This window comes from Euleptes europaea, chromosome 6, assembly GCF_029931775.1.
Source record: "Euleptes europaea isolate rEulEur1 chromosome 6, rEulEur1.hap1, whole genome shotgun sequence".
Taxonomy (NCBI): Eukaryota; Metazoa; Chordata; class Lepidosauria; order Squamata; family Sphaerodactylidae; genus Euleptes; species Euleptes europaea.
Genome location: NC_079317.1, coordinates 83,000,916 through 83,026,257, shown reverse-complemented (window position 1 = coordinate 83,026,257; position 25,342 = coordinate 83,000,916). Strand labels below are relative to the sequence as shown.

General features: G+C 41.2%; 1 protein-coding gene across 1 annotated transcript in view; it reads right to left on the bottom strand.

Moving 5' to 3' along the window:
* Positions 1-1,027: 1,027 nt before the first annotated feature.
* Positions 1,028-25,342, bottom strand: part of GALNT18 (polypeptide N-acetylgalactosaminyltransferase 18) — a 362,192-nt gene continuing 337,877 nt past the window's right edge. Inside the window, exons 10-11 of the mRNA XM_056851671.1 lie at positions 16,798-16,962; positions 1,028-1,437 (exon numbers count right to left, since the gene is read on the bottom strand). Of these exons, the coding sequence (XP_056707649.1) occupies positions 1,291-1,437; positions 16,798-16,962 (312 nt within the window). The 3' untranslated portion in view covers positions 1,028-1,290. The remainder of the gene's footprint in view (positions 1,438-16,797; positions 16,963-25,342) is intronic.

Sequence of the window (25,342 nt, the reverse complement as noted above, 5' to 3'; positions counted from 1 at the left end):
TAAGAATTATTTACATTTTTTTGTTTTTACTTTTCAAATTGAGACTTAGGCCACGGCAATAATGGCTTCTTCGTGGGTCTTCACACCCACATGAGTACATCCCTTGGGTAAAGTGCATCCCTTAGGTCCTACTGCAGTGCAAATAGTGAAACCCAGAACAAAGAGAAGCAGTGGCTCAGTGGTAAAGCATCTGCTTGGCATTCAGAAGGTCCCAGGTTCAATCCCCAGCATCTCTAGTTAAAGAGACTAGGCAAATATGTGAAGTGAAAGAACCCTCCTGAGACCCTGGAGAGCTGCTGCCGGCCTGAGTTGACAATATAGACTTTGATGGACCAAGGGTCTGATTCCGTATAAGGCAGCTTCATGCGAATGTTCATGTGTATGTTTAAACTAGGTACAGTTTGTCTCAAAGGTTAATCTGCCCACACACATGAATTCTGCAATAGTGTTGGTGGTTGGAAGGATACTATCACTGCCACGCTGGCTTGGGAACTTCCTGGAGATTTGGAGGTAGAGGCTGGGGTCAGAAGAATTTAGGGACAGGAGTGAGCTCTGTGGGGTTGTGATGCTATATAGGCTGTCTTCTGAAGTTGTCATGTTCTGCAGGAGAACTGATCTCTGTAGTTTGGAGATCAGTTGTAATTCTGGAAGAATTCCAGGCCCCACCTGGAGGTTGGCAAAAGGATACTGACGTTTTTGGGTACAGCGTAATAGTCTGCAGATGAGTGTGTAATATACAGGAGTCACTTGCAACTTTGAAAGGGCAGAAGTATTCCTGATCCTTTAAAGACAAAGCTGCATATATGTAAAACATATTCAGTGTGTGGCTGGTGGGGGGAGGGTATGTCCCATGTTTTGTAAAGACTAGAGCATTAAGCCTGAATATGAAACCCAAGAAGCAGGAAAAAAGAAGACACTGGTTTTCACAAGTCACATAGGTTGTCTCAGGTTTGGCTCACAACAAACTCATCTGCCAAAGACGGCATCATGCGTGTTTTATATCAATAAAATTTTAATGTCTGTTATAAATATTCTCCATTTGTTCCCTATTTACAGTTGCAAAATATTTTAAGATATTTTACCGTCACCTGTCATTCAGCATCTCTCTATAAATGCCATGAAAATGTCATTATGAAATAAAAATCTCTATTTTCAGCCCACGAATCCAACACCCACTCACTCGCACAAAAAAGATTAGGGGGGAAGGGAAATACAGTACAGCAGGCAACATTGCGAACATTTGCTACACAGTAGCAAGAGGACTGAGTAGAACGCTTTTCTGAGTCCGTATTACAATGGCAAGCTTTTCAGGATGTTTGTGATAGACCAACGCTGGCCAGAACATTTCTGTAGAACAAGTTGAAATCCAAATTCATTATCGTTGTTTTCCTGAAGCTCCAGGCAGCGTTTGGATTTTCTGTTCTGGATTGGGCCTCCCTTTAAGAGCAGAAAAAGAAAAAACAACATATTGGGTCAAAAGTCACTCTTTGTTCAATTCATGACATTTCAGATTAACAGTCCCTTATCTATTAATAAGCAAGAAGGTAGTTGAAGTCACCCAGCATGGGATGACTTCTAATCCCTTGGAGTTAGATGATAGCAGTCAGCTGACTCCCTTCACTCAGCAGAAGCTCTTTCCAGCAGGACCATGTGTGGGGAGATTTTCAGACAGATATACCCAAATAGCTCAAAGAATATTTTCATAGACACATCCCAAATAGCTCAGAAACCACACAACCTCAGCAACCAGACACATGCTTTGTCTCTTGCACCAATTCCAAGCTCAGCTTCCCTGTTAGAAATCCCTGTTCAAAAGCCCAAGGATGTAAGCCCCCAAGAAACTGTTGTGCTTTTGGCAGAGTCTGGTCTTCAATCTGTAATCTTGTGAGGTTAAAGTGGGCGTGCAAGATTATGCTTACTCTTCTGTAACTCTTGGGAAATCAGTGAATCACTACAAGTCACTAATGTTTTGTGTTTTCAGAGGGACTACAACCATTTTTTTTGGAGCCAAATAAAGTTTGTAACCTAGCTTTGCATATCTCATTTTCCTCTACTTCTTCAATACAGCTAACAATAAAGTGGTCTAGCTGTCAAACAACAAAGCCAAACCACCCATGGAGAAGCCTGTGGCTTCTACATATTCAGGAGATTCCCAAGTATTCAAAACCCCCCCCCCCCAAAAAAAAACATGGCTTTGCTATTTAACCACAGAAACAACATCCAAAAAGGACCTGAGCATGCTCCAAGAAGAATGGTCAGTAAAGGTAATTCTAACTCAATCAAACAAAAAAATTAAGCAGAGAAGAGGAGAAATGGGACACCACAAGCTTTTGAGAAGTTACAGAATCCTAGAAGGTGAGATTGCAGGGGATTGAACAACTACTAGTATATTTTTTGTGGGGAAAAAATCCTTTTGCACCGTGGACAGGGTTGCCAGCCTCCAGGTGGTAGCTGGAGATCTCCCACTATTACAACTGACCTCCAGGCAACAGAGATCAGTTCACCTGGAGAAAATAGTCACTTTAGAAGGTGAACTCTTTGGCATTATACCCCATTAAAGTCCCTCCCCTCCCCAAACCCCACCCTCCTCAGGCTTCACTCCCAAAATCTCCAGGTATTTCCCAACCCAGAGCTGGCAACCTTAACCTTCAACCAAAAGAGGAACTCAGGATGCCCCACAAAGTCAAAAACTGAAAAATATAAAGAACACAATCTAATTTTAAAACAATGACCTATAACATAAGTTACACATCACAATAAAACCTGAAACACTACGCTGCATCAATGGTGAAAGTACATACCATGTGCAATTGGAGGAAAAGGGAATTCATCTGTGAGTTAAATATATAACCAGTGTCATGTTTATCTAAGGAGCCCCGTGGTGCAGAGTGGTAAGCTGCAGTACTACAGTCCAAGCTCTGCTCACGACCTGAGTTCGATCCCAAAGAAAGATGGTTTCAGGTAGCTGGCTCAAGGTTGACTCAGCCTTCCATCCTTCCGAGGTCGGTAAAATGAGTACCCAGCTTGCTGGGGGTAAAGGGAAGATGACTGGGGAAGGCACTGGCAAACCACCCCGTAAACAAAGTCTGCCTAGTAAATGTTGGGATGTGACGTCACCCTATGGGTCAGGCATGACCCAGTGCTTGCACAGGGGACTACCTTTACCTTTTACCATGTTTATCTAATCTATATCCAACAACCTGTTGGGAAACAGGGCAATATTGCTCTTCGGGTCATACCTGGTACTACTTTTACACTACTGCTTTGAGATCTACTTTTCAGCACAGCAGCGAACGGACAAAACTTGGAGAAATTAGACAGCTCTATGCCAAATGCGTTTACTGTCTACATTACATGGGCAAGATTGGAAACTGTCAATCCAGAGGGGGATGACAAAACGAAAACCACCTTGACATTGTATATAAAGCATTTATGTAGCTCAGAAGAGATCTTGGCACCTCCTTCAGTGACAATGTGCAACTCTTCTAATCAGAATAGTGTAAGGATTAAATAATCACCGGGACAGCTTGATTTACAGTCAAGGCCCATAAAATGTGAATGGAGATGTAATGGTGACAGTATCAGGTGAATTTATAAAGTATGATTTGGTAACAATCGCATACATTAATCACATACTCTTAGAAATTTCATTACCACACCACTAATAAAACTAGAAAGTGACTATTTTTCCTCCTTAAATGCAGGTTACAGCTGGCTTTCAAGGTCATGTACTCTCTTGTTATATGGCCAGACAGAAAAGGCTTAGAATGGCTCCTATAACAAAGGAAAAGCCCAAGCTTCTAATGAGCAAAAGAGCCATTAATCTTACCCTGACATAGTTGTCCAAACGTAATACCTTGCTAGGATTTGTGACTCTGATAAATTAATTCTATTAATTTTAATCTCTCATTTCCCCCCTCAAATGGAGGAAAAGGGGAAGTATTCCTTTACCCCATTCCTTTTCAATTGAATAGAAGTCAGATTCTCAAGGTTGGGTTTGAAGTATTATTCACTAGTAAGACAAAAGCTGCTATGTAGATAAAAAAGATAAAAGGAGATAAAAAGCATGGATTTCATACACATTAGATATTTATAAAGAATGAAGGAGTCCAACTGTGCATGGCAAGTATTCCAAGCTGAATGATTCATACTGAATAATTAGATTATTTTAACCTCCGTGTCTGCTCATATCAACATCCCTGCTGCCATTCTATTTATTACAAATCAGTACTGGTCTATTGGACCGAAGCCAGGACATTTGATGCCGATTTGCATGGAAGAGGAAGAGAGATGGACTGATCATAAAAGAATTTTAGTTGACTGCTGAAAAGAACACAAGTTTTATAAAAAAAAGCAAATAACTCACTGAATGTTTATAATGGCTCTGAATAGGGTCAGATCATGCAATAATTTTAACTTTAAAATGAACACATGGTATACTGTTGCACCTGCAACTGTTAAATTATGGACTGACTTAAAATACACTCAAGAAATCAAGGAAAAGGATGTAATTATAATGAGATAAACATAACCTATGAACTTGTCATACCACTGCAATGAGTCAGCAGATGAAATTATGGCTGCTTCTTATAAAGAGTTTGCAGTAATGACTTGGATCCTATATTACATGAGCACAGAGGATTTTCTGACCTCCATCCTGCTCCAGCTTGCTATGCACCTATGGCGATTCTCCAACTTCCACCCATACATATGAAATTTATTCAGTTGTATTCTGACCCAAACTTAGAAAGATGAGGAACCGAGAAACCCTACATTAATATAAGTTTCAACATGGCACACGGGAAGCTGATTTGAATTCTTAACACAAAACTGTTTTGTTTTTCTCTTTCTGGGAAATGATCTGGTTGATTATCAGGGAGGTTTGGGGTTTAACCTTGCCCGGAGAAAAGGCAACAGGAATAAAGGAAACTTGGTATAACTATATGCAATAGATATTCTGTTATAAGAATGTAGCTGTTGGGTTTTACAGACAGGTGTTTGTAACTGTTGAGAGAGATCACTTGACTGTCACTCCTTAGATAAGCAGTCCTAAGCTTATATGATACAACATTTCTAAAATTTGTACAGATAGGTACAATACACATAGGTTCCAATTTTTCTTCTTTAAAACTTGATAGGGATCATCCCCTTTTCCTGGAAGCTATCTTCCTCAGGTAAGGACTACTGGTTTCATTTCCCTCACTCAGGATCTCAACTGTCAACCTCTAACTGCCAACAGTAGAATTCTTTTTGAACCCCCTGTCAATCAAGGTTCCCAGATCAGTACAAAACTTCAGCAGTCAACTGTCTATCACAGCGCCTTTTCCAGTGTTTCCTCATAGGAATCAGTGGACACCCAGTGGGGAAGGATGAAGTGGGAATCTGTAGCAGAAGGAAGGATTCAGTAAGAAGCTCCCCTTTTTTAGTGACAGAAAATGTAGACAGGAATGGATCTGATCCACTATCATCCAGTATCAGAATAACATATTGGGTTGTATTCAATTACTCCATTCAATGGCTCCATCCGAGAAATCTTCCTCCCCGCTGATTGTATGTGATGTATAATTCTCTTCGCTTCAAGTTTGCTGGCAGAAAAACCATATAACCCATTGATAAGCATCTGAGTTCCTATTATACCCAGCTTGCTATAGTTGTTAGACAAGTAATGTTCTGTCCCTGTTCCCCCACTGCCCTTCTTTCTGAGAAACTCTGCATAGTTAATCCAGGGTAGCAGCTGGAAAGGTGTCTTTGCAGGTTTCTTTGCAGGCTTCAGGACGGCAATGGAAGGCTCATTGGGGCTGGGGGCCTCGCAGCAGCCCTGGTTGACCAATCAGCTTGCAGGGGCAGGCTGGAGAGGGGCAGAGCTCCAGGCAGACCTGGAGTACGGGGTTTTCACTCTGGTCCTTCCTTTCCCTATTTAATTGGGCTGATGTAGAGTCCTCAGCCTTCAGTTCTTCCTGGCTCTGAAGGGGAGGGAAGGCAGCCTGGTATACTCGATCTCATCAGCTCTTGGAAGCTAAGCAGGGTCAGTACTTGGAAGGAAGCCCACCAAGGAAGACTCTGCAAAGGGAGGCAATGGCAAACCACTTCTGATTAACTGCTTGCCTTGGAAACCCCTTGCTGGGGTCACCATAAGTCAGCTGTGACTTGACAGCACTGTACACGAACAATATGTTGAAGGATCTTGAAGTACATCTTTTATTCTCTTATGGGGACTATTTTTTCCTCCCATGCATAAGAAAGGACATTATATAACATTTTCACAATATAAAATTGCTGAACTTTATCCTAACCTTCACTGGAAAACACAATTTCATTACTGAAATTCTTGACTACCATCCATTTCTTATTGTTCTGCAAGTTTACAATAATGCAGTAAAAATGAATCCGATTGTGTGCTTTTTTTAAGACTATGCAAAAATGTCCTCAATCGGTAACGAAGTGTTCATACATTTAGAGCTTTTGTTAATGTATAATGTGGGCAGTTGTGAATTTGTTGACGTTTCATTATTGCATGGTATAGTTATTTTAACATAATCCCTTAAGGTAAAAGCTTTTGCTTTAGTTTCACTTTTCAGTTGTGCTGTTGGTTGCTGGCTGTGGCTGGTTATATCTTAGCAGGGCCCAGAATAGGCCTTGCTTATTTTCTAATAAAGTTATGTTCTGTTTTGGTATTGGGTACTGTGGAGTTATTACAGTTAACATAATTTTTTGCAGTCTCTTTGCCTTTACAATGTTATAGGAATGCTAAAATGGCCTAGCTTCTGAGCACGTTCATTTATATCATATCTGCAGTACTGGAAAACTATATATGTGAATACCACCATTTTTTAAATAAAGGCATTTTAATAAGTGTTGTTAACCCTGGCAAAAAGAAGGCAACGGCATATAGCAAACCTTATTTTAATGAAAATTAAATATTGTTGCTACTGAAGGAAGCAGAATCCTAATATATGATTTGAAGATACACTTGTATGTGTGTGAGTAGTATCAAACAATCAATCATATACCAGTCTAATTCATCATCTTATTGAAATATTGACTTTTTCTTTTTATGGAAGAAAGCAGGATCTCATCAAACGTTTACAGTTAACAGAAGTGATGAACCATTTTAAATTAAATATGTAAGGGGTAGTGCTGGTGTATGTATGTACGCACACACAGAAAGAGACTATTTTTATCTTGCCCTCGAATAATTTATGTACATACGCAGAGACAATTGCATCTTGCCCTGATTCATGATTAGAGTATCAATCTAGAACCTGGAACATCCAAGTTCAAATTCCCACTCTTCCATAGAGCTTACAAGGCGATTACAGACCCATCTCTCTCTCAGCCTAAACTATCTCTAGGGCTGTTGTAAGGGGAGGCCATTTTCTCCTTGTTCGTTAACATGTGCAACCCAAGAGTTGACATTATCCTTCCACACTCCTTCACCCTACACAAACTTACTCCCCAACAAGTAATTGGAGTGATAAAAGGCTGACGTTCCAGTAATTTGCTGGGTCTCATTCCTCATGTTTAATTACATGTCTAAATAAATCTAATTCCTCATGTGCTACATGCCGGTGTGAAAGGGGATCTTTGGACTTCTTATTACCTAAGATAACCATCTCTGAAAATGCTCATCCAGTTCATATTTTCATATATGTAAGCAATTATTTGACTAAATAACTATTCCCTTGCCTTTCTGAGTCTTTCAAATCAGGTCTCACAATGTTTACTGGGAAATGTCCCATTAATTTAGACAGAAGTTATATTCAAGGAACTGTGTTTAGGACTGATTACAGATTACTATCTTTAAAAGGAACATCTGTGCCTTTTATCAATTCATGCAGTTACCTTTGGCTAAAACGCTAAACATACAATTGAAGGATGAATTAGGCTGTTTTTGTTCAAGAAATTCTATATCGAACTGCACTGGTACAAAAACAGAAAAAATCATGTATACATATTGTTGCTGGGATGGCATACACAGTAGCTTGGAACTAGGCAGGCATTTAGCCCTTTTAACTTTCTGGTAGTTTTCATTATGTTTTTTTTTAAAAGCCACTGCACATTCCTAAACAGTGAGTGGGTGAGTGGAACTACATAGCTAAAGTAGAATCTGTGCTGCTTCTCAGTTCCTATGTTAAAATATAGGCTTACTATAATGTATCTCATTCATAGACGGTAACAGCTCAAAGTCTTTTTAGAATGGTGTATTAGTAGTGCTCATCATACATTCAACAACTGTTTGACCCCTCTTTGTATTATTAAATAATGACTTTTCACACTGTTAGAACGCCACAAATACCATGGGTGGCTGATGACAGTATAATAGTATCCAGAAAGGATGTTTTGCTACTACTACCTCTGGTGTCAGCTAGTACTTCTACAACAAGGTTCAGGTAGAAGAAGAAGAAGGAAGAGGAGGAAGAGTAGGAGTTGGGTTTCATATGCCGACTTTCTCTAGGACTTAAGGAAGAATCAAACTGGCTTACAATCACCTTCCCTTCCCCTCCCCACAACAGACACCCTGTAAGGTAGGTGGGACTGAGAGTGTTCTGAGAGAACTGTGACTAGTCCAAGGTCACCCAGCTGGCTTCATGTGTCGGAGCAGGGAAACCAACCTGGTTCATCAGATTAGAGCTTGCTGCTCATGTGGAGGAGTGGGGAATCAAAACTGGCTCTCCATATTACAGTCTACTGCTCTTAACCACTGCTCTTAACCACTACACCATGCTGGCTTCCAAAGTATTAGGCAACTAAAGGTGCTGTGCAACTAGGCTGATTTAATACTGATAGTGCATCACAAGTTCTAATAGGATGTGCGTGTTTAGGCTTCCTTGTGTACCATTTGACATTTTTATTAACCTCTGCAGGAAGCTGAGAATATAGGATGAATGAAGGTTAATGTCTTAGAGGGAGCAAGCCTGCAAAAACAAAACCATATTCATTGGTAAAGAAAAAGCAAAAGACCATAGTGCAAGCAGTCACAAGTATGGAGGCACACTGAAATTAAAGGGTATTCTCTGCTACTTGACAAAGTTATAGGGCATTACAAAAACTTAAAATATTATTAAGTATACTAAACTAGTTGATTCCACTGGGTCACTGAGATTTTAAAAGGGTTGGATAATTTTATGACCACCAATAAAATGCAAAGATGTGTGGACGTTACATTGATTATATGGACAATTAGATTTCATGCTTCAGACAAGACGTGAGCAATTAAAAGTTCAAGGGCAGAGCATCTTACCACCATGTACAATGAAACAAGAAGGTGAAAGCCGGTAAGTGTTTTATGAGAAGACATATGTAGCATATGACATGAACTGTAGAACTTGTACAAATTTAAAACGTTTTTCTTTTGTACAGGATGTATTTTTAAAGACATCTTCATATTTATGTCTTTGTACTGAAGACTCAATTCAGATAGAAGAGTCTTATTTGAGGATAAGACTTCCCCACTTCTCTCAAAGTCAAGATTATAAAAAAGCAACTCAAGTTTTGTCTTGGATCACTTTGTCGTGACTAAAGGCACTTGTGAGTCACTGAAGATGGGTAATGGCTCAGAGCACATATGGAAGATCTCAGATTCAATCCTTGGCATCCTCAGTTTAAGGGTTTCAAGTAGCAGATGTTAAGAAAGACCTTTATATTCATAAGACATAGGACAGACAGTTCTGCTAGATGGATCAGTCTGAAGGTATACTATGTAATATGTAATACAAACATCCCTGCAGATGCCAATTCTACATGAGAAAAGGATTATAAAGAAGCCATAGTGACAAAGAAAGGTTCAGACCTATAAACCTGAGATGTTTATTAAATGATCTGCCTCCAATGATTTGGAATTGTTAATTTCATTATCATTCACCCATTCAGACTGTGCTGAATATTCCTTGCGCTGTTCTCTATGGGGCAAAATGCGCCATTTAAAATTTTAAAAGTGCCCAGGAAACGGGTTTGGAGGCGCTGCGGCAGTGCCTCAGCCACACTGTCCCCGGCGGCCAAAAGGTGAGGAATGGGCTGTGAGTTGTAATATAAATTAATTTTCTTCTTATCCTAAAGAAAATGGGACTTCTCTGTCTCCTCCTTCCACTGTCACCCAGTGAGACCTCTGCTATTTTCCCGGGGGTCAGGGGACTCTCATGAACAGCTCTGGCAGAGAAGTGAGGCCTGCAGTCTGACAGGGGAATTGGCAAAAATCACCCCTCTGCTCTGCCAACAGAAGGGCTATTCTACTGGTATAAGATAGATCACAATGGGTAGCCATGTTAGTCTGCCTGTAGCAGTAGAAAACAGCAAGAGTCTAGTAGCACCTTAAAGACTAACAAAATTTCTGGTAGGGTATGAGCTTTCGTGAGTCACAGCTGAATCTGAAGAAGTGAGTCGTGACTCACAAAAGCTCATGCCATACCAGAAATTTTGTTAGTTTTTAAGGTACTACTGGACTCTTGCTGTTTTCTACCACTGGCATAAGTGCTGCATCTATGCTTGCTGAACGGTATATTTAAATACAACCTCAGGTAATTCCAAATGCTGGAACAGAGCGAATTTGTCCCCTATTCTGTTATCATAGTATTCAAGAGATACAAAATCATTTGGAATTATTTTTATTTACTTGAAAATCCTGTGAGTTATACCTACTAGATTAGCATTGCTATTTGGGATTGGATTATAGATATGGCAAGATGCAGCTCTGATAAGTGAGAAGGATATTCTTTGTGAAAACTGAATAGCATTAACTGGGAAATTGGTTATTCAATACTTGTCCATCTTTTGTTGTTCGAATTAATTAGTCTGGGTCTTTTAATCTTGATGTCTGATGTATGAGCACATAACTATTATGACTCATTTTAACTTGGAAATATTATGTATTTGCATGTAAATGCTCCTGACAAACAAATTCCCTGATACTAAAACATATATATTGTAAAAGCCTGGGGGGGAAAAGGCAGCCAAGAGATTTACAGTGTAATCCCAAGAACACTTTCCTGGTAGTAAACCGTAGGGGTGTGCATTTGGAAGTTTCTGAGCCAAAATTATTCCCAAAATCCACTGTTTTATTTCTGCTCAGGGATATCCACAACAATAAAAGGCACTCCTGAAATTTCAGGATTCCTATACCCCCTTCCCCCAGGTTACTTTGGCTTCCATTGGAATTAATGAGAAGGGTAGACCTGGAGTCCCAACAAGAGATGGATTGACTCTATAAAGGAAGCCACAGCCCTCAATTTGCAAGACCTGAGCAAGGCTTTTAAACATAGGACATTTTGGAGGACTTTGATTCATAGGGTCGCTGTGAGTCGGAAGCGACTTGATGGCACTTAACACTCACAGCCCTGGGGTTCAACTCCATATGCCAGGTCTAGCACCACTTTTTTCAACAGGCTGTAGACCTGGTGTCCAGACTCCTGAGACCTGATCTACTCTGTTGTTGCATGTTGAAAACAGCCTCCAAAGTCCAGATGCCAGGTGTACCAATACCTAGTATTCCTGAACCTGAAAAAATGTATTCCCTAAATGGTACCAAAGAAGCCCTGTGGTACAGAGTGGTAAGCTGCAGTACTGCAGTCAAAGCTCTGCTCACAACCTGAGTCTGATCCCAACAGAAGGTGGTTTCAAGTAGCCAGCTCAAGGTTGACTCAGCCTTCCATCCTTCCGATGTCAGTAAAATGAGTACCCAGTTTGCTGGGGGTAAAGTGTAGACGACTGGGGAAAGCAATGGCAAACCACTCTGTAAACATAGTCTGCCTAGTAAACACCATGATGTTACATCACCCCATGGGTCAGTAATGACCCGGTGCTTGCATACCTTTTAAATGGTATCAACACTCCTGAAATTTCAGGATAACAGTAATCACGGCCTTTCTAAAATACCAACATGAATTTAAAATGCAAATTTTTGAAGTACACATCCTTAGTAACACCACTGAACAGACTTGAGAAGGGTTCTAAGAAAACCTACCTAGGACTGCTTTCTTAATTACAATAACCCCCCCCCCATCCCTGCTTTTCAGATCAATGGGCATTATCCAAATTATACCATCAAAATCATCCCACCAGGAGAGTGATGCAAAAGATGCAAAACCAACAACAGCAGATGGCTAAAGCAACCACGTGTAGCATAAAATGGAAAATAAATCCAAATAAAGAAAAATATGAGATTCAGAAAAAAAAGGTTGTGATCCAGCAAGGTCTATCAGTAGGGTTGCCAGCTCTGTGTTGGAAAATACCTGGAGATTTTTGGGGTGGAGCCTGAGGAGGGTGAGGTTTGGGGAGGGGAGGGACTTCAATGCCATAGAGTCCAATTGTCAAAGTGGCCATTTTCTCCTGGTGAACTGATCTCTATCGCCTGGAGATCAGTTGTAATAGCGGGAGATTTCCAGCTAGTACCTGGAGGTTGGCAACCCTATCCATTACTAATTAAAAACAGTGGTGGTAGACTGGCTTCTGGAGTCCAAAAGTTTAAAATATTTCTTAAAGCATGCTTTTCTTCAACTATTTTTGTGAAAAAAATGCCGTCAAAGGCACTTAATTAGAAACATGATAAGATAGTTCAATAACACTTTTTTTTTTGCTTCCTTTATGAGCTGGCTTTACCTGACTTGGTTTTTGAAAATGGGACGGAAAGAAAATTTTTACAGTGGGAAAAAACCCCCCACCTTAAACAACTTTTGAATAGTAAAATTGTTCTCTCAAATTTCCCTTCCCCTTGTTATGGCTGAGGTTTTTCTCCATTCTGGTCCTCCTCTCCTCATTTCCCTCTGCAACATTTTATATACGGTGTATTGTTTTTAGGCCTGGATTGGCATTTTAAAAAATAATAATGATAAAAATAAAAAAACCTTCCCCTTCCCCCATGAAACTATTTTCCGTAGAGCTTTCTCCACACCCTTGTATCCTTCTTCACCTCTGTATTTAATTTTAAGGTTAATGTACTTCAAGAAAGCTGGATGCAAGATAGATACTATATTAAAATGGATTGTTATATAAGACATAATAAAGATTTTTTAAAAAGAGCACATTATCTCTTCTATTATCCCTTCCATATTTAAACTCAAGTGTCTGAGCTAAACAGAATGCTATTTGACTTTCATACAATAAGAGATATACTTGCCTATGGTGAATCAGAAGAATTATTTGCTATTTTCTAATTACTATAGTTATTCATAATCCTTGGCCTCCAACTATATTACCATTTTTAAAATATGTTATTAATTCTCAGGCCACTGAGTTTCAGACAGGATCAGTATCTTTTTCTAAAATTCAGAAAAAGAACAGCTAACCTCTACAAGAAGTACAATAGATGACTCGGCACATGGCAGCCCTCTTTCACCTTATTCACCACAGAAACACAATATATGTGAGCCATTTGTAAGAGAGATCTGAACTGCAACCATGGGGAGACATGGGCCTTAGATATATGCCAACAGCTGACACCTACATTGTACAGTCTGTTGAATACAGATATCACAGCTGACCATTTTACTAAATTCACAGCCCTTGAATTAAACTATGTGCCAGGAGAGCTCCTCAGAAAGAAAAGGGAACAAATTGTAGAAAGGAATATAAAACGATTAGAGAGGGGCAAGGCTGCTAATCTGGATCCTTCTGGATAGATCCTGTATAACTTTTATATAGGCATGTACATTGTCTGGGGGGGAAAACAAGGTAGAATTCCACCTATTGAATTGAAGCTGGAGCTTGGATTTCACATCACTGTTGCAAGAAAGTGTTAGGCTAGGGGTCTTATCAAAGCATTCAGTCAAATTACTTGGTAATTCAGAAACACATAAAACACAGAGCGCATTGGGAACAGGCAGCACAGGTTGAGTAACCCTAACCTGGACTGCTGGGGACCAGAAGTGTTCCGTACTTGGGACCTTTCTGTATTTTGGAATAGGCATGCTAGTGGTAGTCTACTCCTCCCCGGAAGGAAAACTGGCTTCCCTTTTTTTAATCTCTCCTGGCTCCCTCCGTCCTTACAGCCCCTCCCTTTCCCATCCTCCTTTTCTTCTCCCAGAGTGTCATGGCAGATTTATTAGCTGACTGTAGTAGGAGACTATGCCATTCTTATCTTCATGTTAGTTGATGTAATACACATCCTGATACGCTGGGTATCATATACAAGGTGTGAGCCGAAAGCCCTGTTATAGGACACATGGACTAACTATATTTTTTATAAAGCCACACAGAATAAAAGGCTTTTATTTTTTATCTTGAACAATGTTTGTGTATATGTCAGGATGTGTACTGTGAAATTGTGTATGTATGACCACTGAGGAAGGCCTCTAAAAGGCCGAAACATGTCTAGTTAGATTTTGGTCATTTTATGTCTTAGCATCAACTGTGTATGTGTTTGTTATCTGTAAACATTTATTCTTTGTGCTTTTTAGGAAGCCTGCATTTTAGGCCCTGTGTTTTTAAATACAATTGTGCGCACTATACAATAAAAGTATATTTATTTGTTGTTACATTAGATAGTATTTAGCTCAACCCCTTCGGTTTCACCTCACTTTTAGGCTGAGTTTCTTTCCCCCCTTTTTCTTTAGTTGTATTTGAAGGGCTGTCACTCAGAGGAGCTCAGGGAGCTGTTCCTGTTGGCAGCAGAGGATAGGACTCACAATAATGGTTATAAATTATGGGCAGAAAGGTACCAGCTGGATATTAAGACTTTTTTTTTTTTTTACAGTGAGAGTAGTTCAGCCGTGGAATCAGCTACCTAGGGAGGTGGTGAACTCCTGCTATGTGGCAGTCTTCAAGCAGTGGCTGGAAGAACACTTGTCAGGGATTCTCTAGGGTAATCCTGCATCGAGTAGGGGATTGGTCTAGATGGCCTGTATAGCACCTTCCAACTCTATGATTCAGTGATTTAATGTATGTTTTCTAAGAATGCAGCCTCTCATCTAAAATGTTCAGGGATGATTTCCATCTTTTTCTGCGCTTGGAACCATAAGATCTCCACTTGGTAGGGATAGCTTGAAGCTTCTGAGGTGATCACGAATTGATCTATCCAAATGCTAGCATCTGGCATAAGGCTAGATACAGTTGGAATGACACTGAATATCATGTTATGACAAACGGGGACAAAAGGCTCAAAGGGATTTGAGAGAAATGTTGTTATCGACATAAGCATCAGTTCTGGGACAAAGTTTATTATATGGTAATTTGAAAAAATAATAAATTTTAAAATAATTCTGTGAGCTACACAATGTCCATAATTCTCTAAAGTAAACAAAATGTCATATGCATTCCCTTTTTTGTCTTTACAATCATAAACCAGCCTTGACAAATTTCCAGCAATTTTTACATATTACTGCTGTAAGACCAATAATTAATTAAATGTGTGCCTTCAAGTGTAATGCCAACACCAGGACCATGGAGTTTTCAATGCAACAGATGAGCAAAGGTGGTTTGCCATTGCTTTCCTCTGCATAGCAATCCCAGTCTTCATTGGTGGCCTCCCATTCAAGTACTAACAGTGGCTGACCTTGTTTAGCTTCCAAGCTCTGATGAGATCAGGCTAATCAGGGCTATTCAGGCTTCTTGTAAAACCAATAAGACTGGTAAAATATCTTTTCATACAGGTGGAAGATTTTCAAGCTGCATTTCCCACAGTAATCTCACTGGTGCTAACGGAATTACTCTCAACTGATGTCAGTCTCAAGATATCGGTATTCAATGAACCTGGGCATTTATCATATGTAGTCACTGAATGAAAAAATAGTAATGCCAAAATAAAGCAAAAAAAAAAAAAAGAGCTTTTGATCCATTTCAGATTTTTTAAAACTGCTTTCCGTTTGCTCGGAGCAATGTATTCCTTTTACAAGATTAAATGTAAGCAACCACAAAACAAAGTACAAATTTCTCTCTCAATCCTTGATTAGTCTCATTAGTTTTCTTGTAGCTTACAGCATGCAAAACCTACTTTGCATCACATTATGTGTTCTGAAACAACAACACTTTAATCACACTGGGTATTAACAAAACAATCCTTCCTGAACAGCATGCCTTTAATTATTCCCTTGCCACTTAATCTGTCATATAGAGAAGAAGAAACTTCCTCTTTTCTTCTCCAGACCTTTGCTGTGGATATTAGGAGAGCTTTCATAGGTCTCTTTTAACCTGTTTCAGACGAGGATCTGGGAGACCCAGGTTCAAATCCCCCCTCTGCCATGGTAGCTCCCTTGGTGACTTTGGCCCAGTCACATCCTCTCAGCCTAACCTACCTCACAGGGTTGTTGTGACGATAAAAAGGAGGAGAGGACAATGATGCCAGCTGGTTTGGGTCCCCATTGGGGGAAAGGCAGGGTGTGAGGGAAGTAAATAAATAAATAAATAAACACCTCACGAAAACTGCCACAATATGTGGGGATGCTACTGAATTTCACAGTCTCACTATGACTACTCAAAAAAACCCTGTTATTTAGGTTGAAACTGGACAGTTTCTTGTTGGAGATAAATATTCCCTTTTTTCATTTCTTTTTGATCTCATTTGTATTCACCTGTTTTCGCCGCTGCTGTTCTTGATTCTCATGGCATTTTAATGACATCTTAAGGTAAATTACATGCCACTGATGCAAAAAAAAAGAAGAGCTGTCTTCTTACTGAAGTCAGGAAAAATGGCATGGTGTAGAGCTTTGTTTTAAGTAGTGAGAAACCCATGACAGAAACTGAGAGTTTCGAATTAGAAATGGAAAGAGCTGGGAGGAGTGGAAGGGAAGTTTGGGAAGACCCTGCTGTCCTTGCTCCCACAAATCACAGGATTTAACCCCATGTCTTCTAATATTTTTTAAAAAGCATTACCTGAGTAAATTGCCAGTAAAGCTTCATTCTTTTGGCTTTGGCATAGCTGCATTCGATTAGTCGGGGTCTGCTGTTCACATCCACCAGGCATCTGTTGTCATCGTCATCAATGGTGGGACTCAGAACACCCACGTGGATTTGCTGGTTACCTGTGTAATAGACATTCTGGAACAAGAAAGAGAGGACAGCCTCAGGGCTTCGAAGGCCAGGGCAACATTTCTTTCATCCGCCAACAGCATGAGAGAAGTCTTGGACCAGGACTGAATTTCATATCTACTTCAGTCTGCAAAAATCCTTTTTCTAGTACAAAACAATGCGATATTTTTAAACACTACTGTAGAAGAACTTTTTCATCAGCTACCAAACAGAGAACGAAACTTCATTTGTGCGGCGGAGAAATAAAACTATGACTACAGGCATAAAAGTACCAAGCGGGATGTGTTCAAATAAGGAACCGTCGCACATTTTCATTAGAATAACTTAATCTGAAGATAATGGCACACTGAAAATAAGGAGGAAAACAGGCAGCAATACCAGCACAATAGGGTTTACAGGGAATTGAGTGCAATGAAAATAAAGCTTGAAGAAGATTGTAGCCAACTGAATTGAATCTGAAGGAAATGTGCATATTAAAATAGACAGGAGAACTTGTGGTGTGAAGATCTGAAGGAAACAAAGGTCTTAAAGCAGTTCCCTTATTTTAAAGTGAAATCCTAAGGACGATTTTCTGGGAGTAAGCCCAACTGACCAGACTGAGTAGGATTCTAAGCAGATCTCCTTAAGACTGGTCTCTTACAGCACATTCCTGAGCCGCGCTGGTGGCAAGGACGAAAGGTCTTTGGAGGCCGGTGAAGGCCTGCACCGGCGCAAGGGCCCACAGCACTGGCGTCTGAGCAGTGTACACCAGCGTTTGTGGCCCCAGCACTGGCGTGCAGGCCCAGCCGCCAGTTGCCAGCCACTGCCACGGCAGTACTGGGCCCGGACACGACAGTCTTCCGCCGGCATCCAGAAGCTGGCAAAGGCCGCTGTGGCGAACCCAGGAGGTGTTCCTGGGCCGTCCTGGCATCCTGGGGCATCACGGTGCTGCCCCAGGGGCGGAGCCACCGTTAGGCAGCCTCCTAAGCCATTATGGCTTGGGAACACCCCCTTTTTTGGCCAAGATACACCACCCCATGCAACCCTATGAGGGTTGCATGGATTTTGGGCACCACAAGGAGGTTTTAGCGGGGTCGAAACCTCATTTGGAGGCAGCGCCGCTGCGTTGCTGCCAAACAGCTGTGCAACCATTCCGCTCAGGAATGCACGGTTAATGGTCCACAGCCTCCTAAGGAAAAGTTTTTCTCACAATGAATTAAAGATGTGTATTTTCTTAATAGCAAATGACAACATGGACAGAAATATCACTTTCACCAATTTCATAACAAAAATGAATAGGAAAAAATGACATTTCAGTAATATTTAGTAATTATTCTGATGCCTAGCTGCCTTGTTTTAGGGAATTCAAGCTGAGTTCTGGTGTTGTTCCCAGAAATACTAACCAGCAGAAAGATGCAGGAATTGTTCTGGTTGGATGACAATCCTGTCAGGCACATATCTGTGGAGTTACTCTGTCCCACTGCTGTGCCTCCAGCTGCCAAATGAGACTAGTCTGTGGAGCCCTAGAATAAGTCAAATCAGAAGGCTTCCAACTGCTCCAGAATTTTAGAAATAATTCTCTTGGATTCAAAGTATTTACTATATTTATTAATGATTATTGTCTGGATCAGCCTCTATTAGGAAATTTCCAACTGGGAATTGCATTCACCTTAATTCACCTTAATTTGGCGCTTGAGAAGTATGAGATGTACTTAATCACATACAATAGTAGTCCTATTCACAAGTTACAGTGATCACACAAACAATCCAGGTACAGTATACACAAACAATCCAGGTACAGTATTCTCACATTACATTCAATGCACGTACAGTTGAAAGTGTGATGCAATCCCTACATTTATCTAGGTACTAGTCCCCTGGTTTAATTAATAAAGCACACTGGCTCTTTCTTACAAACAGAAGTATACACTTAAAGGCAGTATGCATGTGACATCACTGTAATGTGTGAAAGGAATCAGAAAAAACAGTGCAGAGAAAGGAAATGGGGGTTGGAGTAATTGGAGGGAGAAGCATGGGGAGAGCACAGACAATGAAGGAAAGAGGGTGTTGTGGGGGAGGAAAGGGATTTCTCTTGGCCCATGAGCCCTCAAGGGTTTCCAGTGTACACGGGTCCCCTACCTTCTTGAGCCGGCAGGCACATTTGGAATTCTGACATGGCATGGTGGGCACAACAACAAAATGCCAGCCAAAAAGAGGCTGTTGCAGGAGGGGAAGCAAGCCACAGAACGACTGCCACAGCTTAACTTCAGTATCACAGTGTAGATCCTTGTGCTGTGGTGGCAGCTGTTGCCAAAGCAACATTTTAAAAATAATCTGCACAGCCAATCGGATCTCCAATAGTCAATCAGAAGCCTTGCTAGGCAAAAGCACGACCTGGCCCCAACCACTTCCTAAAAACACTTGGTGGGGGCCAGAAAAGATGTCAGTGGGTGCCCCACATTGGGGACTCATGGTGTAGTAGGAGCAATAATAACGATGGTGATTCTAATAATAAAAATTACTGGTGCAAAGTCATGCACTGAACACATGAATGCTACTTGTTGTTTCTTCAGCTTTTAGAAATCTGGCAGTATCCCCATTGGAGTTCCAGTACAGAGACTGGCTATTTCTCCAGCTCAAGCATGATTTATTTATGGGGTGGTGTCCTCATATTGAGCATACAAAAGTCAGTACCACAACAATGATAGAAGCTTGTAAATATTATTTATTTCCATTAATATCCCCAAAGTGTCTAACAATCAATATTGCAGATAGCATTTATACAAAATCGATACGGTGTTATGATATTTATTTACTTAAAGTAACTATATATGGCACTTTTATATGAGAAAAACTCCCCAGGTAGCTTCATTAAACAATAAATTATAACGATATATACATATCTAAAAAATAGTAATAAAAAGGAGTCTAAAAGTTGAACTAAAAGTGATCAGTTAAAATAAAATCATTAGTATAAAAGCCAGGAACAAAGATAATTAAAACAGCAGTGTAAATGATAAATAAACCCGGAAAATAAACACAGTTAAAACAGAAATAACACCCCCCATAATAGAATTTAAACAATCAGCAATCTGAATATTCCTGTCTGAACAAAAACAAGCGTAATCTGTTGCTGGAAGGACATTCACCTTGATGCCAGGTGAAGAGTGGCAGAGAAGATATTCCGTAATTGAGCTATCACAATAGAAAGGTCCTGTCCACCTTACCTCTGAAGGTGAGAGCACAGAGTGGAGCCTCCAATAAAGATTGAACTGTCAGGCAAATCATATGGTAGAAGGCGGTCCCCTTTAGATATCCTGGTTCAAGACCATCTGGTGAACTGAGCTTGTAAATAGATCATTTTTAAACAGTGGCTGGCAGCAGATGTTCCCTCTGCCAGAGACAATAACAACAACTGGAATGATGGCCTTGGCTTCTCCTCATGAGCTTACAGTCCTTTGTTGTGGTAATTATTAAACATAAAGTACATTCTGAAACCCTCCAGAATCCTTGGTGGCCACCTTCTACACTGATTCCAGAAGTGACCATGTTCATTCAGTCAGATATGATGTGGTTCCACTGCGACATTCCTCCATTCCACTTTATACCCCAATAAACAGAACTCCTGCCACAGCTGTGCCAAATACTGCTACAACCATAACCACTTCACTTGTATTCTGCTCACAACAGGATTAGGCATCAAGAAGTACCCAAGCATGGCAACCATAGCAAAGATAATGTTTACACAGTCTTGTTGCTCAACATTACATCTTAATCACACAAACAGAGCGTGTGAGTCTTCACATCTTATATGGATCGCGTTTTTGTAGAAGCTTGGGAAAGATGCCTTCTCATGGGCCTTCAGAGCACATCTTCTTCATACTTATTTATTATTGATGTTGCAGATAACTGATAGCTTATTTCGTACGAGTAGTGAGTACTTTGCTGCTAAATTCTGTGAGTACTTTGTTGTTAAAGTCTGATAAAATATTAATTATAAAGACAGAGAAAGAGAGAGCAGAAACTTGCAGATCAGGAGTTTAAGCTTATTGTAGAAAATCCTTTGACTAGATCATTGCCAGCATATAAAAGGGCAATGGGATATTGAAACAGATCAAAACAGGAACTGAATATAGATAGATGAAATTGGAATGCCTCTGTGCAATGTTCAATTTAATCACACTTGTGTGATTTCTGAGCCAGATGTCTCATCAGAGGGTATAAATCTGTACAGAATATGACGAAGTTTTATCTTCATCCTTACCTCAAAATCTGCCTCGCTGTATGTTTATTTAATCATTACATTTTATTATATTTCTATCCTACATTTCAGCCAAATTATGTCTACTTAAGAGGCACGCAGAAATCAGAAGACAAAACAGAACAATTCAATTTTAAAAAGCTATGCTTTGAGGGGGCAATTCTCAGCTGGATGCTTCCTGCCCTCCTCTGATTGTCTCAACAATGACAGCTGGAAGCCAGAATGAGGTAACTCTTGGCTGGAGCTGGATGCAGGTGTATGGAAGTGTCCTTCATTGCCTGTCCTCCCTCTGAAAACTCATCAGTAGCCACTGGAGAGGAAACTCATCTGGAGCTGGATCCAGGCACGGCTGCTTCCTTTCTTTCCTCCAATAACCTCATCAACAGCGCCTGTAGGTGGAAGATGGGGCTCCCAGCTGGAGCTAGAACCCTGCACAGTAGAGGTGTACCTATCTGCGTCCTGCCTTTTCCTCCCTGCTTCCCTGCCCTATTTAGTTAACTATTTTACACATTGAGTAATGGGCTCCTAGCAAGACTGCACATAGGTTTTCATTGTTCAAGTGTTTTTTTGATATGTAGGAAAGAAAAAGGTTAAACAAGAAAAGGGTTAATAGATTATTCTTCCTAAATGAAGTCGAATGCAATAAATTATTCACTTCATATTATTTTTAATTCATTTATACTCCTCCTTTCTCCCCAATGGGGACCCAAATAGGGTTGCAAGTGAGTGGTTTCAGCAGGCAATTGCCTGTCAATCCACCCGGCTGCTCCGGAACACAAATCGCGTGTGATCACCCCAGCCCTGCCTCCTAAAACCTCCCAATGATGAAGAGGGAGGACCTGGCAACTCTAGACCCAAAGCAGCTTACAGCATTCTCCTCTCTTCCCTGTTTATCTTTACAACAACCCTGTGAGGTAGGTTAGGTTGAGAGAATTTTAAAATTCAAGATAAAACAGGCCCCTGAAAATGCAGGCAACACACGGGGAAACGCAGGGGGAGAGTGAGGCGACCTCTGATGGTCAGAAACGACATCCATCATCAAAACCAAGATCCGAAGTCATTGGAGGGGTGACCACGAGGGAAACAGCCATGCATAAAAGGCCACTGATTCCCTTCCAAACAGAGGGACATTGTCTGCTCATGTCAACTCATCTCTGTTGGAGCTGCTGCCTGACAGAGGAGGGAGCAACACAACAGGGGGGTAGGGAAAGGGGACAGACAGGCAGAGTGCCTGGAGGCAAATGAGTGGAAGGGAAGAGTGATGGGGAGGGGGTGAGAGGAGGAGCTGCTGCCACTCTTTCCACCACACGAGCTGGGTCTGCGGGAGAGGAGCTGTTGCCACCACCCCCACCACTTGAGGCAGGCAGCGGAGGGACAGCAGCTGCAGTAGGTGGTGGTGCTGCTTCAGGCAGGTGGGCTGGCTGATGAGTGGCCAACCCACCAACTGAGGGGTGGGAGATGGGTGGGTGGACAGAGTGGCAATGAAGGAGTAAGGAAGGCAGGCAGAGCTGTGGGAGAGCAATCGGTAGGCAGGCAGAATGGTAAAGGAGTGGCAGAGAGGTCAGACTGAGGAAGTGTGGGCAGTGGAAGGGTAAATGGGAGGGGGATCGGAGTTAGGGGTTGGGGGAGAGGAAGTAGGATGTAGAAAGAAAAAGATGGGAGGTGGAAGAGGCCGTGGAAATGCAGGGTAGAAAAAGGTGGATGGAGATGGGCATTAGAAGCCAGAGAACAAAACAGGGACCAGTGAGGGAATTTCCCTATTTGTGGGGTTCTAGTAGTCCACAAGCCATAGGAATTTTTATCTTTTATGATATATTTATGGGTCTCAGAAATCACTCACTAGTATGCCCTGGTCCATACTTGAGAATGGCAGTTTAGATCTTTGGTATGCGAACAACAGCGTCCACCTTCTAAAATACATCCATAGCTGTTCTGTCTTTTTAATATTCATCATCCTAAGCAAGATGCAAAACTTCTGCCCTAATAAACACCATCTTCTGCAGAGGGGGAAAAATCCTCACTCCACTAATGCTCGTGATAAAATCTTGCCAAGTTATCATGGGACGAAGATTTGACATGAAGGTAATAACCAACTTTGAAACCCACTGCTAACACTGATAAAGTCTTCACTTGATGAAGAATGCGCCCATCACTGTAAATTATTAATTGAGGGCTGGTCTCTCATGTAGCAAAAAGTTACAGCCGGATGCACAGCTTAGCACAAGATGATTATCTGCAAGATAAATTGCTGGCTCCCTGGTGAAAGTTTAAAGCAATCAACACCCAAATCCAGTACAACAGCATCAACATCAAGAGGCCCTGTAGTGATATAGTAATTTTTAGTAATTTTGTTGAATGCAAAACTCCCTCATAATCAGAGGACCTAACCTCTTCCTTACTTAGCTTGTACATAAACCCAGGTTGGGTGGGAAGGTGGGAGCGTGCAAACAAACTCTTCTGTGGACTTCAAATGGCTATCTATCCTGGTATCTAAAGGTGTATATTCCAGGAGACATGACAGCCCCACACACTGAATGAATATTCAAGGAGGGAAAGCAGGTGCAAGTGCGCTTGCCCCGCCCCCTGCCTCCATGCCATTGCCTGGTCATCTGCAGGGACAACCCCATGGAGGAAGCAGCCACAAGAACTCTCCCTCCCCACGATCAGCGACATTGGTAAAGCAGCATTACTGATAACGGGACAGGGTAGACAGTAGGGTTGTCAGGTCCCTCTTCGACACCGGCGGGAGGTTTTGGGGGCGGAGCCTGAGGAGGGCGGGGTTTGGGGAGGGGAGGGACTTCAATGCTATAAAATCCAATTGCCAAAGCGGCCATTTTTCCAGATGAACTGATCTCTATCAGCTGGAGATCAGTTGTAATAGCAGGAGATCTCCAGCTAGTACCTGGAGGTTGGCAACCTTAGTAGACACACAGCCAATTCTTCTGCACAGTCACATTCTGCAAATGACCAGGCAGTTGCACGGAGGCAGGGGGGGTGGGGCCAGCACGTTCAGGTCCCCTCCCCCTCCCCACATATTCACTGAACATGTGGGGCTTTTGTGTGTACTAGGTTAATGTTCCTCCCCATCAAATTCCTGGATGCCGCACTAGTCTTCGTCACCATCCTTTTTCATAGAGCTATCTATAAACCAAGTAGGGGTCTCAATGCGTTGCTGCATTATATTGCTACTCATTTGAAATCATTCCCTTCCTGCATGTTTTACAAGTTTAAATTTGCTGACAGAGAAAAAGATGATAGTCAAATTTGCATCCTTCTTTGCTGCAGCTCTTTGACCCTCATGGCTCTTAGTGTACATGGGTCCCACGGTAATCAACTCCCCTTGGGAACTGCTGGGGGAGGGAACATAACAAAAATCCACATCTGCCAGTGATTTCTGTTAACAAATCACTGGATCTAACTCAGTGTACATTTTTAACCTCTTTTCCCCAAACGTAATGTTCCTCGATAAATTCCAGTCTTTCATTTTTTTCATGTCCTCATTTGGCTTCTTCTGCTTAGAAATTCTACCACATAGTAAGACCACACAAGCAAAATGTGATCTCATTGAGGCAATTTGCTGGCAATTTAAATAAAGACATTTTTATTCAAATTGTCAGAATAATGTCCTTTGTTGTAAGAATATCTTTGTGCGCATCGGTATCACAGAGAACAAAAGATAGCCAAGATCGCACATTTGAAACTGTGCTATGAAATTTACAACATATCAGGCTGGGGCTCTTTATTTTATATCGTCAAAAGGCCAGTTCTGAGTTTTACTTTTCTGCTCACCAGTTGAACAGAGCACAACCTAATGAAGTAGCAGTCCAAAGTTACTTGAAGTGTGAAACTCATTTGAGAAGATCTGGAACAAGTTTGCTCTCTGTCCCTGGAGATTAGCTTCTTTGGCATTTCTAGCTGAATCAATCTACCAATTAATCTCCCTTCATTGATTATCTTTTCCTGCAGGTGCTCTAATTAGCATGTCAGGAAAAATTCAGGCTCCACATTTCAAGTCAACTATTTCAAATCTGACTACTGTAAAACTGAGAAGCTTTGGAACAATGTACAGTATTTAAAAAAAAATACAAACCCAAATCCCATAAGGACAATGAAAGATGGACTTTGAGGCCATTTATGCTTGGTAATTAG